Here is a 14,285-nt window from a genome sequence, read left to right as displayed (position 1 = left end):
GGAGGACTGGTCCAGAGAGGGCTACCCAGGGACACTACGAGGACGAGTGGATTCTGCAATACAATATGGGTAAAAGTTGCTTCCGGAGACTTCTTTTTTTCTTTTCTTTTTTTTAACACTTTGATGTATTTGTTACTGCTCTTACTAGGGAAACTTTAGGCAGTGCTGTGAAGGAAAACACAGAAAATACAACGGTTCCATGATCGTTGTACCAATGAGAGACTAGTAGTTAATATTATCAAGCCTGTGCTCACATACATGCAGTTGTTTCCAAACCGATTTAGCAGGATCAGGAAGAAAACTCCATATATACGAGAAAAGTTTTATTTCCTTTTTTATCTATGTATCTAAATTTGGGTTTTCTATCACAGATGTGCAAACTTGTAGTCTCTAGGCTAAATCCAGCCTGCTTTTCTATGTACAGCCCATGAGTTAAGAATGTTTTTACATGTTAAAGTGTGTTTTAAAAATCTACCAGGGGGCTTCCCTGGTGGCTCAGACGGTAAAGCATCTGCCTGCAAGGTGGGAGACCCGGGTTCAATCCCTGGATCGGGAAGATCCCCTGGAGAAGGAAATGGCAACCCACTCCAGTACTCTTGCCTAGAAAATTCCATAGAGGAGCCCTGTGGGCTACAGTCTATGGGGTCCCAAAGAGTCAGACACGACTAAGCAACTTCACTTTCTCCCTTTCTAAGAGGAGAGTGAAAAAGCTAGCTTAACACTCGAAGCCTAGAAATCTACAGAACAGGGACTTCCCTGGTCGTCCAGTGACTCAAACACTGTGCTCCCAATGCAGGAGACCTGGGTTCGATCCCTAGTCAGGGAACAGGATCTCACATTGCGGCAACTGAGACCTGGCCCAGCCAAGTAAATAAATACTTTTAAGAACATCTACAGAACAATGCTATTTCAGACGTGTAAGCATTCTGTGAAATGTGAATGTCAGCGTCCGTAAGTGGACTCTTATGGGGATACAGCCGTGCCCTGCACTTGTGCACTGTTGGGGCAACATCTTCCACCCACCCCATTTCCCCACGAGGGCCGAAATGAGTGTTGCATAGAGAAACATAGAGAAAGTGTGGGCCACAGACCCTAAAATATTTTCTCTCTGATCCACTACAGAAACTTTGCTGACCCCTGCTTTCAACCCTAGCACGGCACGTTTTACAAACTCTAAGCTCGATACTGCTGACCTTTTAAACTTTTTTATTTTGGACTTTATTATATATATGCAAATGTAGAGACTGTATAAGAAGCCGCCTGTTCTCATCACCTAGCCTCCTCTATACTTCATCCCTGTACCCCACTCCGCATTGAATTAATTTGAAGCAGATCCCAGAGTTTATATCATTACATCCAACACAAATCTCAGTATGTAACTGTAGAAGAATTCAACCTATATATAATTATATACATAATTATAATATATGACATGTCCATTGTAACATACTGTATACTACATGTGTGTGTATGTTAGTCACTCGCTCATGTCTGACTCTTTGCAGCCCCATGGACTGTAGCCCGCCAGGCTCCTCTGTCCATGGGATTCTCCAGGCAGTAATACTGGAGTGGGTTGCCATTTCCTCCTCCAGGGGATCTTCCCAACCCAGGGATCAAACCTGGGTCTCCCACACTGCAGGCGGATTCTTTACTATCTGAGCCACCAGGGAAGCCATATACTATATGTTACAATATTATTATATATTACAATATATAATGTATTTAATATGTTATATTAGTGAAGTGAAATCGCTCAGTCATGTCCAACTCTTTGCGACCCCATGGACTGTAGCCTACCAGGCTCCTCTGTCCATGGAATTTTCCAGGCAAGTGTACTGGAGTGGGTTTCCATTTCCTTCTCCAGGGGATCTTCCCGACCCAGGGATCGAACCCGGGTCTCCTGCATCACAGGCAGACACTTTACCCTCTGAGCCATCAGGGAAGCCCAATATGTTATATTAAGTGTATATTTAATATAGTATCATATTATAATATGTAATTATATATATATATATATATCACACTGATATCATTGCCACCTAAAAAATAAGGAAAACCGATTCCTTCATGTCACCGCTACATGTTCAGGCATGTCATACATGCCAGTTTTCCGTTCGTTAGTTCAAATCAGGATCCAAAGAGCGTCCGTGTTCTGTGAGTGCTGACGGGTGCTGGCCATGTTGGAATCATCTGCTCTTGAAGGAGAGGCTCTGATGGTATTTGAATGGCTTCCACCTCCGTGTCCTGAGGGTGTCGCAGCAGCTTCTAGCCCACCTTGACCAGATACCTGGTGGATGTGTTCCAGGGGTTGGCTCCCCTGTTCCTCTTGCTGTTTTGTGCTTGGAGACACTCAAGAATCTTGACTCCAGACACATGCTATGGAACTTGTAGTCACTTTTTCAGACTGGAGTAAGACAGGAAGGAATACGTCCCTTTCTGTTAGCGACAAAGCGAGTGTGGTGCAGGATAATTAAATTTTAAAAAGTTGGTTTTCTCCCTGATTCTGCTGAAGCATTTGGGGGAAGCATCTTAATAGTTTCAGTAACTTGAATATCTGGAGATAGAGTTGCAGCCAAACATCTTTTGGGGGGTGGGTCAGGAAATAAGATTGGTACATCCTTTCACCTTTTGAAGGAAGGTACATGGCACTGTGGGCAAATGAGCAGAAGCAGGAGTCAGGGCAAGGCAGGGGGTGTCTGGACCTCCTCGCTGAAAAATAACAAGCACAGATGCCAAGGTGTCCCTGGTGGTGCAGTGGTAAAGGACCCGCCTGCCAATGCAGGGGACGTGGGTTCGATCCCCGGTCCAGGAGGGTCCCGCGTACTCCAGAGTCTGTGAGCCACAACTGCTGAGCCTATGCTGCAGAGACTGGGGTCCATAACATCTGAAGCCCACGACCCACCTAGAGCCTGCGCTCCGCAACAAGAGATGCCACGGCGATGAGAAGTCCACATACCACAATGAAGAGTAGCCCCTACTCTGAAACTAGAGAAAGCCTGCGAAGACCAAGTGCAGCCAAAATAAAGACAAAAAGAAATACAGATGCCTATTGCATGGAATGTGATTCCGCTCCCCCACTACCCCACCCCACCCCCCGGAGGATTTTTTAAAATCTTTTTTTTTTTCCTGGACAAATTGCACAGCTTGTGGGATCCCAGTTCCCTGACCAGGGATTGAACCTGGGCCATGGAAGTGAAACCACAGAATCCTAACCACTAGACCACCAGGGAAGTCCCGCCCCAGTTTTGCTGACACTTCACTGACATACAGCACTGGGAAACGTTTAGATATCCAGCACAATGACTCACATTTACCATAAAATGTTTCCTAAACACCCATCACCTCATATACATGCAAATATATATACATATGGTGTTTACTGAGCTCAAAGCAGATCTCCATAGTGAAAACAACAAAGCACTATTTGGAAGAAAACGTCATTTCTGTTATTTGCACTTAAGAATGAGAAGCGACATCTTTAGGATTTTAGTGTCCATAATGCCCTTTGGTGGTGTAGGACACAGTGTATATCTGGTTGCCTATTTTGAAGTATATGTTTTGTATGCCAACTACACACATTATGCTAGTATACAAGTCTGTACTGTTCATTTCCCCTTGAGCATTTTGTGTTATACACTGTACACTCAAACAGATGCTATCCCAAACCTCACAACCCTATTATATACGTCGAGTGTGGATACTGATTATAGGCGAATTAGATATCTGGATCCAAGAGCAAGGAACACTCCCAAATAATAAATGTCAAAAGTAGATTACAAGAGCTAACTTGTGAAAATCTTCAATTTTTAATTTTATTAAAAAGAACAGAAGAACTCTCTTCCACAACTTCAGAGTAAGCTTTTTCGGGACTTCCCCGGTGGTCCAGTGGTTGAGAATCCACCTTGCAGTGCAGGGCACACGAGTTCCATCCCTGGTCAGGGAAGATCCCACATGGCATGGAGCAACTAAGCCCATGCACCACAAGTACGGAGCCCACGAGCCATGACTACTGAGCCCAGGTGCCGAAACTACTGGAGCCCAGGTGCCCTGGAGCTGGTTCTCCGCAGCAAGGGAAGCCACAGAGATGAGAAGCCCAAGAGTAGAGGCCCCTGCTCGCGACACCTAGACAAAGTCCTGTTAGCAGCAACAAAGACCAATCAATAAAATAAATCAATACATCCTTTTTTAAAAAAATTAAAAAAGAAAGAATGTGCTTTTTTTCAGTCATTCTTTTTTTTTTTTTTAACATGAGGACTAGTTAAGCCGGACACTAAAAATACAGTCAAGAAACACACACTGTTATTCACACAGTTGCTTCTTAGAGGCAAATAAACGACCAACCAAAATAAGGAACATGACTCTAGCTGATGTTAGTGGAAGTGGAAATCAAAGCGCCAGGGATTGCTCTGCAACCATAATCCTTATCTTCTGAGTCTTTTTTTTTTTTTTCTCTGTCTCTCCTGTACCCACCAACATGTGTATCTTTCATCTCTGCCTCCCTCACATCTTTCTCTCTCCCTTCCTATCTTCTATCCATCCATCCTTTCATCTGTCCATGTGTCCATTTGTCCATCCATCATTTTTACAGTCAGCAGGCCCCCTTTAGGTCTGAGTCAGGAGCGGACACAAAGAAAGCGTTATCACCTGGTTGCCCCTTAGGTATCGCGGTCCGATCTGCGGTGTGGTTAGGGTTTCCGAGTTTCGTGGACGACATCTCTGCCATGAACAACACAGATGTGTGGCCTGCCGTCTTCTGCGTGGGGAGTGCAGTAAGTGTGGCTTCCCTGGTCACCCTCCCCACCCCTTCACTCCCCTCTGTTACACTGAGTCCTCAAAGTATGGTCCTGACCCTCCCACCAACCCAGTGAGGTTTTTACAAAAGCTCAGAGACCCCCACCCTTAGCCCACTGACCAGGGACCCTGTGGGAGGAAGGCCTGTCTGTGATTTAACAAACCCTCCAGGGGTCTCTGGAGCTTCCCAGGTGGCTCACGGGTGAAGAACCCGCCTGCTAATGCAGGAGGTGCTGGTTCGATCCCTGGGTAGGGAAGATCTCCTGGAGGAAATGGCAACCCACTCCAGTATTTTTTGCCTGGAGGATTCCATGGACAGAGGACCCTGGGGGGCTACAGTCCACAGGGTCGCAAAGAGTCGAACACCATTGAAGGCACTTAGCATTGCAGCACATCCCTGCCTTGCTCCCCCTGGGAAGGTCCTTCTTGCGCATCCTCTTTCGTCCTCAGCAGAAGCGCATCTGGTTCAAAGTGCCTGGCCAGGCCTGTCATCTCTGAGCCCGTCATCTCTCTGCCTACACATGTGAGCATCAGGAGGGGCTTGCTGGACCAGTCTGGCTGAGCAGACCGGGAACCAAGGCACCCGCCTGCCCCCAGGCCACGTCCCAGCCTAGGCTTCCAAGGGTGGCCACGTGTCTGCCGAGGGCTTTCAGGGACACGAGATGACATCAGGGAGGGGCGGGGCCACCCGGAGCCCGCCCCCAGGGGCTGGGATGACATCAGGGGTGGGGCGGGGCCACCTCCAGCCTGCACCTAGGGGCTGGGATGCCATTCTTCTGATTACAGCTCTGGATCCAGCTGCTGTACAGCGCCTGCTTCTGGTGGTGGTTCTGCTACGCAGTGGATGCCTACCTGGTGATCCAGAGGTCGGCTGGACAGAGGTATTCAGTGCGAGCGGCCGGGTTCTTCTGCTCTAGCTCATTGCTGGAGGGGAAGGTTGGAGAGGCCACGAGCACTTATTTCTGTAGGGTAGACACTGAAAGTGAAAGAGGAGAGCGAAAAAGTTGGCTTAAAGCTCAACATTCAGAAAACTGAGATCATGGCATCCGGTCCCATCACTTCATGGCAAATAGATGGGAAAACAGTGGTAGACTTTATTTTTGGGGGGGCTCCAAAATCACTGCAGATGGTGACTGCAGCCATGAAATTAAAAGATGCTTACTTCTCGGGAGAAAAGTTATGACCAACCTAGAGAGCATATTAAAAAGCAGAGACATTACTTTGCCAACAAAGGTCTGTCTAGTGAAGGCTGTAGTTTTCCCAGTAGTCATGTATGGATGTGAGAGTTGGACTATAAAGAAAGCTGAGTGCCAAGGAATTGATGCTTTTGAACTGTGGTGTTGGAGAAGACTCCTGAGAGTCCCTTGGCCATCAGGGAGATCCAACCAGTCCATCCTAAAGGAGATCAGTCCTGAATATTCATTGGAAGAACTGATGTTGAAGCTGAAACTCCAGTCCTTTGGGCACCTGATGCAAAGAGCTGACTCATTGGAAAAGACCCTGATACTGGGAAAGATTGAAGGCAGGAGGAGAAGGGGACGATAGAGGATGAGATGGTTGGACGGCATCACCGACTCAATGGACATGAGTTTGAGCAAGCGGGAGTTGGTGATGGACAGGGAGGCCTGGCGTGCTGCAGTCCATGGGATCTCAGAGTTGGACACGACTGAGTGACTGAACTGAACTGAGACACAATCCATCAGAACCTCCCAGTGGGCACTCCACCAAGAAATGTCTAATGCCAGCTCGTTTTTATGTAAAAGGCAGAAGGCACAATCAAAACAGCAAGGTATTCTTGCTGGGCACCTGAAACATTGTAAGTCAACTATATATATATATACACATATATATATTAAGAAAAAATAGCAAAATATTCTCCAGGTGCCCCCCCAACCAAAATTGAGGATTTTAAAACCATGGAAATAAGTAATTCAGTAAATTTCATATTTGGAACTGGACAGATGCTAGAAAAGGATTGGCATGATTATAAAAATTCTGATGGTATCTAAAGGTATAGGAAGAAGTTCTAAGAAGTGTGTATGGATGTGTTATGCTAAGTACAGAGCCCAAGATTTCTGGTGCTGGAGAGGGGGCTGTCTAGGAGGAATTACACAGTGGTTAGTGCCTTGGCCCCAGTGGGTTCAAGTTCCTGACCCTCACTCACTCACCTCAGTCACTGAGTGACTGTTGGCAAGTTTCTGAACCTCTCTGGATCACCTGCAAGCCTTACTGACTCTGCTCCTTTGGGGGGACAGGGTGGCTTGTGTGGGTGTACAGAGATGAAGGATGGGGATGGTTAAGGATGTAAGGATGGAGGTGGTAAGAGTGTAAACTCTGCAAGGAATGATCAAGGGTGGCAGTGGAGAGAGATAGCAAGTCTCTCAGCTCTCCTGGAATGTCAGATGGCCACCCACTTCTCAGAGACCTTCTTTGTGGTTTGGACTGAGCATTAAGACCCTTGCATGTTGGGTACCCAGATGACTTCAGGAAGGACAGAGGCTGGGAACCTCTTGCTACTGGGGGAGCTAGGTCCCTAGGAGGAATTATGCCAGCTCATTTTTATAAAAGGAAGAAGGCACAATCAAAACAGCAAGGTATTCTTGCTGAGCACCTGAAATGTCCATCCCTTCTGTCAATCTTGAGAGCCTTCAGTTCAGTTCAGTTGCTCAGTTGTGTCCGACTCTTTGTGACCCCTGCAGCACGCCAGGCCTCCGTGTCCATCACCAACTCCCGGAGTTGACTCAAACTCATGTCCATTGAGTCAGTGATGCCATCCAGCCATCTCATCCTCTGTTGTCCCCTTCTCCTCCTGCCTTCAATCTTTCCCAGCATCAGGGTCTTTTCCAATGAGTCAGCTCTTCGCATCAGGTGGCCAAAGGATTGGAGTTTCAGCTTCAGCTTCAGTCCTTCCAAAGGATATTCAAGACTGATTTCTTTTAGGATGGACTGGTTGGTTCTCCTGGCAGTCCAAGGGACTCTCAAGAGTCTTCTCCAATGCCACAGTTCCAAAGCATCAATTCTTCAGTGCTCAGCTTTCTTTATGGTCCGACTTGCACATCCATACATAACTATTGGAAACACCATAGCTTTGCCTAGACGGACCTTGAAAGCCTTAGGTTAAGGGAAACAAACCAGACACAGAAGGCCACATTTTTTACACTTCCACTTGGATGAAATGTCCAGAATAGGCGAATCCATAGAGAGAGATGGTAGCTGAGTGGTTGCCAGGGGCTGGGGGTGCAGGCGTGATGGGGGGAGACCCCCGAATGGGTGTGGGTGTCCTTTTATGGGGATGAACATGTTTTCAAACGGGTCTGAGGTGGGGCTTGCATGGCACTGTGGATATCCTAAATGCCGCTGAGTTGTTCACTTTAGAATGGTGACTTTGATGTTACATGACTTTCACTACTCAGCACTAAGGGGTGACAATACATACACAAGTGGGCACAGCTGTGTGCCAATAAAACTTAATTTACAAAAGCAGGCAGAGGGCCAGATCTGTACGGAGGGCTGTGTTTAAACAAATAAACAAACAAAACAACCTCAGAGGCACAATCAGGGGCTACTTGCTGAGAGTCTGCTCTGCATGTGTTTTACCGCTGCTCGCAGAGTGCGGGACCAGGCAGGCGCTGGACCTGAGGTTCTGGACCTGTATTCTCTCTCCCCCAGCACCATCCTGCTGTACCACCTAATGACCTGGGGCCTGGCTGCCCTGCTGAGCGTGGAGGGCGCCCTCATGCTGTACTATCCTTCCATGGCCAGGTAAGCCGGGGCTCCCCCAATGCCTGACCCCCGTGGGGCGTCCTCCAGCAGACATGCCTGGGTGCTGACCCCATGTGGGTGGGCGGGCCTTCGTCCAGGATCCGTGCAGCTGCGAGCACGTGCCTGGCTCCTTGAGCCAGCCAGGGTCCCCTGCTCCTGCCCATCACGTGTGTTGGGTTGGTGCTGTGCCCAGTGTGGATACAGAGCTTGCAGGGCACCATGGGTGTCCTAAATGCTGCTGAGTTGTTCACTTTACAATGGTGACTTTGATGTTATGTGACTTTCCCTACTCAGCACTAATGGGTAAAGCAACCATAGACAATACATACACAAATGGGCATGGCTGTGTGCCAATAAAACTTTATTGACAAAAGCAGGCGGAGGGCTGGATCTGTACTGAGGGCTGTGTTTAAACAAACAAACAAAAAAAACAACCTCAGAGGCACAATCGGAGCTGGGGGTGCATCTCTGCTCCCTACACACCTGTGATGGCTCTCTCCTACCTGCTCTTGATTTTTTTTTAATCCTTCAAACCAGCTTCCTCTGGGCACACAGGTGAGTTGAACATCCCAGGGCTGAGTTCCAGATGTCTGGGAGACTCAAAGGGTTGCTTTTAGAATAGCTCATTTTCAGCCTCTGCTGTCTGCACTTTTTTTTCATGTCTCCATCCTGTGCTCTTCTGAACACACGCTGGGAGATGTGGCCTCTGAAACTGTCTCAGACATTTCTTTGAGTCTGAACCCCTGCCCTTTACCATTTGTAAAACCTCAAGGTCTCTCTAAGGAGATATATTCTACATTTTAATGGAAAACTGAAAATCAGACGTTGGACACCATCTCTTGGTGATTTTAAGGTGTTGTAGACCCAGGGAGGGGCTTCCTGGGTAGCTCAGCTGGTAAAGAGTCTGCCTGCAATGCAGGAGACTCCAGTTCAATTCCTGGGTTGGGAAGTTCCCCCAGAGAAGGGATAGGCTACCCACTCCAGTATTCTTGGACTTCCCTGGTGGTTCAGACAGTAAAGAATCCGCCTGCAATGTGGGAGACCTGGGTTCAATTCCTGGGTTGGGAAGATCCCCTGGAGGAGGGCATGGCAACCCACTCCAGTATTCTTGCCTGGAGAATCCCATGGACAGAGGAGCCTGGTGGGCCACAGTCCATGGGGTTGCAAAGAGTTGGACACAAATGAGCAACTAAGCACAGCACAGCACAGACCCAAGGATCAGTACAGCATGGCCCATAGTACAGATCCGGCCCTTTGCCTGCTTTTGTAAATAAAGTTTTATTGGCACACAGCCATACCCATTTGTGTATGTATTGTCTATGGCTGCTTTATCCATTAGAGTTGAGTAGATTTGACAGAGGCCATGAGGGTTCTGAAGCCTAAAATATTTCCTATCTGTTCCTTTAGAGAAAAAGTTTGCTGACCTGTGGTGTAGACTGTTTCTCCCCATCTTTCTTAATTTCTTGCAGCTGCTCACTCAAATGTCTCCACAGTCCTATTGCTTTGTCAACTGTGACTACTTCCAGGCCTCTGTGTAGACCCCTCAAAATAATCTGCTCTCCCCAGGAGCCTTAAAAGGACGAAGACAGAATAAGCAGCTGTTACAGAGGATGCACTTAATCGGAAAGAGAATTTTTATCACTCACCTCCACCCATGGGATCCTGGGGCTGTTTTCATTTGAGCCCAGGTGCTTCCCAGATTAACACAAGGCCTCCAGCTGAAGCATTTTCATTCTCCATTATCTTATCCTCCAACATCTCCACCCTCAATCATCCCCACCCTCTATCATCTCCAATATGCATCACCTCCAACCTCCATCATCTCCACCCACCATCATCCCATCATGCCCATCTTCCATCATCTCATAGGCCATCATCTCACCCTCGAACATCTGCACCCAATATCATCCCCACCCTCCAACATCTCCACCCTCAATCATCCCCACCCTCCAACTTCTGCAACATCACATGCAACCATCATCATCTGCAACTTCCATCATCCTATCTTCTCTAACCTCCATCATCTCATCCTCTATCATCTCATCATCTCATCTTCCATCATCTCTACTCTCCATCATCTCCACCTTCCATCATCTCATCTTTCATCATCTCCACCATCCATCATCCCACCCTCCATCATCTCCACCATCCATCATTTTCATCCTCCATCAGAACCGTCCTCCATAATCTCCAGCCACCATCATCTCATCTGCCTCATGTCCACCCTCCACCATCTCCACCCTCCATCAGTCTGCCCTCCACCATCCCATCATCTCCACCCTCCATCATCCCATCATGTCTACCTCCATCTCCTCCTCCTCCATCATCTCTTTCTCCATCATTGCCACATTCCATCATCTCCACCTTCCATCATCCCATCATGCCCACCCTGCATCATCTCATCCTCCAATGTCTTCACCCTCCATCATGTCCACCCTCCATCATCCCATCATCTTCTCTGCACCTTCCATTGTCTCCACCCTTCATCATTTGCATCCTCAGAGCACTGTGCAGGCTCCCACCCTCACTCATCTGTCCCTCATCATTCGAATCTCATCTTTTGCTCCTCCTGTTTCCCTTTCTCCCCTCAAGCCCTTGTAGACCATGGTTTAGCTTTCACAGCTGAAGAAGAAAGCTTCATTTAAAAAAGAACGCACCATCTTCACATGGTATTGCCATCCTTAGGGCAACAAAAGGTGGGCACTGCATTGTTCATGCCTGGTTTTGTGCATTCTTCCACTTTCATCTCTGGTGTGTGCACTCCATACTGATGACAGCACCAGCATCTTTATCATGCCCCCTTCCCGGGCCTCCAGGGCTACGCCCTCCTCTGGCTTTCCCCCTCATCTGGGGTTGGACCTGAGCAACTTCTCCTTTGGATGCCCTCTCCCCCTTTGCCACTTTCTCTACATTATGCATTTGTTCAGTGACACTCCCGGCCTTGGTACCATAGCTGTGTGTAGCATACCACCATGTCCCGTTGCTGACGGACGAGTCCCCCAGCCCATCAGTAGACATTCCTGTCTTTGTTTCTGAAAAGAACCACCGAAATGATTATGGGTTACCTTGGGAACAAGTGTCCTGAGAAATAGGAAGCTCGGGTGTTTTCAGTTGTTCGAGGGCAGAGCTTGGATCTTATTGGTGATGTCAGCCAGGCCTAGAATGTAGTAAAGTGCTGAGGACCTTACCAGTCTATTGAGTGCCTTTGTCTTGCTTGAACTGTGTGTGTTTTCTTTGAAGGGGTCCCACAGGGGGGTTGTGGTGGGGGTGGGCGTCCATCATCCCAGAGTCTTTCCTGTCTTTACTTTTTTCCAAGGGGGAACTTGAAAAGTGGCCCACTTTCTGAGACAAGACAGAACTGTGATTGATCTTCCTTCTCCTTCTGTGACTTACTTGCTTGTCCACAGACATGATGAGATGTGAGTCAGGTTTCCTTCCGGCAGCCAGAAGTGATCTGTGCATTTCCCTTTGCGCTCTGGGTCCTCTTATCTCGGCTTTCAGATAAGGCAGCGGGTTATTTCAGGTAAAGCCTTATTGTTGGAGAATGCCTCGGTTTTTCTCTCCCCCCCTCCCCACCAGGTGCGAGAGGGGCCTGGAGCATGCCATCCCCCACTACATCACCACGTACTTGCCGCTGCTACTGGTCCTGGTGGGCAACCCCATCCTATTTCGAAAGACAGTGACCGCAGGTAAAGGGCAGGGAAGCTTCCCTGGGGATGAGGCCACGGGGATGAGCCCCAGGACTTGGGCCCCAGTCATTACCTAGGATCCCTGACCTCATCTGTCATCCTGCAGAGACGAGCAGAATGAAGTTGGGGAGAGTGAGTGGGTTTACATTAGTGACAGGGAGCAAGCCTGCTCAGTCACGGCTAGATGGTCTTTGCCAGCACGCGTTAGCGCACAGCCCAGGGACCTGTGGACTTTTTCCCTTCTACCTGGACTCATCCTGGGTCTATCCATGGCGTGCCCCCAAAGACCCAGTGTCCTTGAAAACTGGCGGAGGGGCAGATGGGAACAGGAGAGGAAAGGAAAGGTCACCCGTGGGTGAGGGGTGGAGATGGACAGGGCTGTCCCCGGTGGCGGAGGGGCTGGCTCCCCCCGTGCTGTCTGGGCCCATGTCTTCTCCCAGCTGGGCAGGAAGCAGGAAGGGGCCCACAGGACATGAGTCAGAGGCACCAGAAAGATCTGGGCAGAAGGTGAGTCAGCAGACCCACAGGAGGGGGCCTGCATTCCAGCCCCCTACCCCATCCTTGAGGAGACGAGCCCTGGGGCAATTCTCTAGCCCCCTCGTGCCCTGTGGGTCCCTCACGGGCAGAATTGGAATAAAGAAACACACCTCCACAGAAAGGTCACTGGAGGATCGACTGTGGATTGCAGAACTTTAAGCGACATGCTCTGCTACTTAGGGAGACAACATCACCAAGGCTCTTTGGGTCTCTTTCTCTTCGTATCTGCGTTGAAAAACAGTGTGTGTACACCTGTCAGTAACACAACATTGGAAATCGACTCTACTGCAATAAAAATTTAAAAACACGCAACCCCCATAGTGTATTAGAAAAAAAGAAAGTGAACTCACTCAGTCGTGTCGGACTCTTTGTGACCCCATGGGTTGTAGCCTACCAGGCTTCTCCATCCATGGAATTTTCTAGGCAAGAGTACCTTAGTGGGTTGCTATTTCCTTTTCCAGGGGATCTTCCCAACCCAGGGATTGAACCCTGGTCTCCCGCATTTTAGGCAGACGCTTTTACCATCTGAGCCAAATATAGTTTTAAAAACATTGCATTAAAAACAGTGATCCAATTACATCAAATAAAGGAAAACGAAGTGTAGGAAAAAACACTGGAAAGAAATATACTAAGATGCTAACAGTAGTTGTCTTTGGGGGGATGATAGGTTGTTAATTTTTTTTCTAAACTTTTTTTTATATTTTTCAACTTGTCTAAAGGAGGATGCCAAATCTTTCAATATTTTAAAATAGCAAGTATGAGACTCCCCTGGAGGTCCAAGGGTTAGGACTACACGCTTTCACTGCAGGGGGGCCTGGGTTTAATCCCTAGTTGGGGAACTAAGATCCCACGTGCAGAGAATCTTGGCCAAAGAAAGAAAGAAATCAAGGATAAATTATTACTGTTTACATTTTTTGGCTGCATCTTTCAGCATGGGGCATTATAGTTTCCTGATCAGAGATTGAACCTTGCCCCCTGTGTTGGACGCATGGAATCTTATAACCACTGAACCACGAGAGAAGTCCCCTAGTGAATTATTTTTATAATAAAAATAACATTTATATTTATATTTAATATTTATAAAATAATTTTTTATTATAAAGATAAAAAGTATAAACTGTTAAAAATACAGCTCCTGAACGAATAAAATCCAGATAAAATCGGGGGTGTAGTTAACAGCACTGCACCAGCGTTATTTTCTTCATGCTGACCAACGTGTGGCTGTGAGTGTGGTTGCGGAAGACGTTAACACTGGAGGCAGCTGGGTGCAGCTATATGGGGGCTCTACTATCTCTGTATATCTTATATAAATCTAAACAATTTCAAAAGTGAAAGTGAAAGTGGCTCAGTCATGTCGTGAACCCATGGACTATAAAGTCCGAGGAATTCTCCAGGCCAGAATACTGGAGTGGGTAGCCTTTCCCTTCTCCAGGGGGATCTTCCCAAGCCCAGGGACCGAACCCATGTCTACCGCATTGCGGGCAAATTTACCAGCTGAGCCACCAG

At 47.9% G+C, this 14,285-nt stretch overlaps 1 protein-coding gene across 1 annotated transcript in view; it reads left to right on the top strand.

Moving 5' to 3' along the window:
• The window catches only part of GPR143 (G protein-coupled receptor 143), a 29,494-nt gene that overhangs the window by 3,851 nt on the left and 11,358 nt on the right, over nt 1-14,285 (top strand). The window contains 4 exon segments of the mRNA XM_070366629.1: nt 4,660-4,769; nt 5,578-5,672; nt 8,461-8,553; nt 12,133-12,242. Coding sequence (XP_070222730.1) covers nt 4,660-4,769; nt 5,578-5,672; nt 8,461-8,553; nt 12,133-12,242 — 408 coding nt within the window.

This window comes from Bos mutus, chromosome X, assembly GCF_027580195.1.
Source record: "Bos mutus isolate GX-2022 chromosome X, NWIPB_WYAK_1.1, whole genome shotgun sequence".
Lineage (NCBI taxonomy): Eukaryota > Metazoa > Chordata > Mammalia > Artiodactyla > Bovidae > Bos > Bos mutus.
The sequence above is the reverse complement of the archived record's forward strand: the minus strand, read 5'-3'. Positions and strand labels throughout refer to the sequence as shown.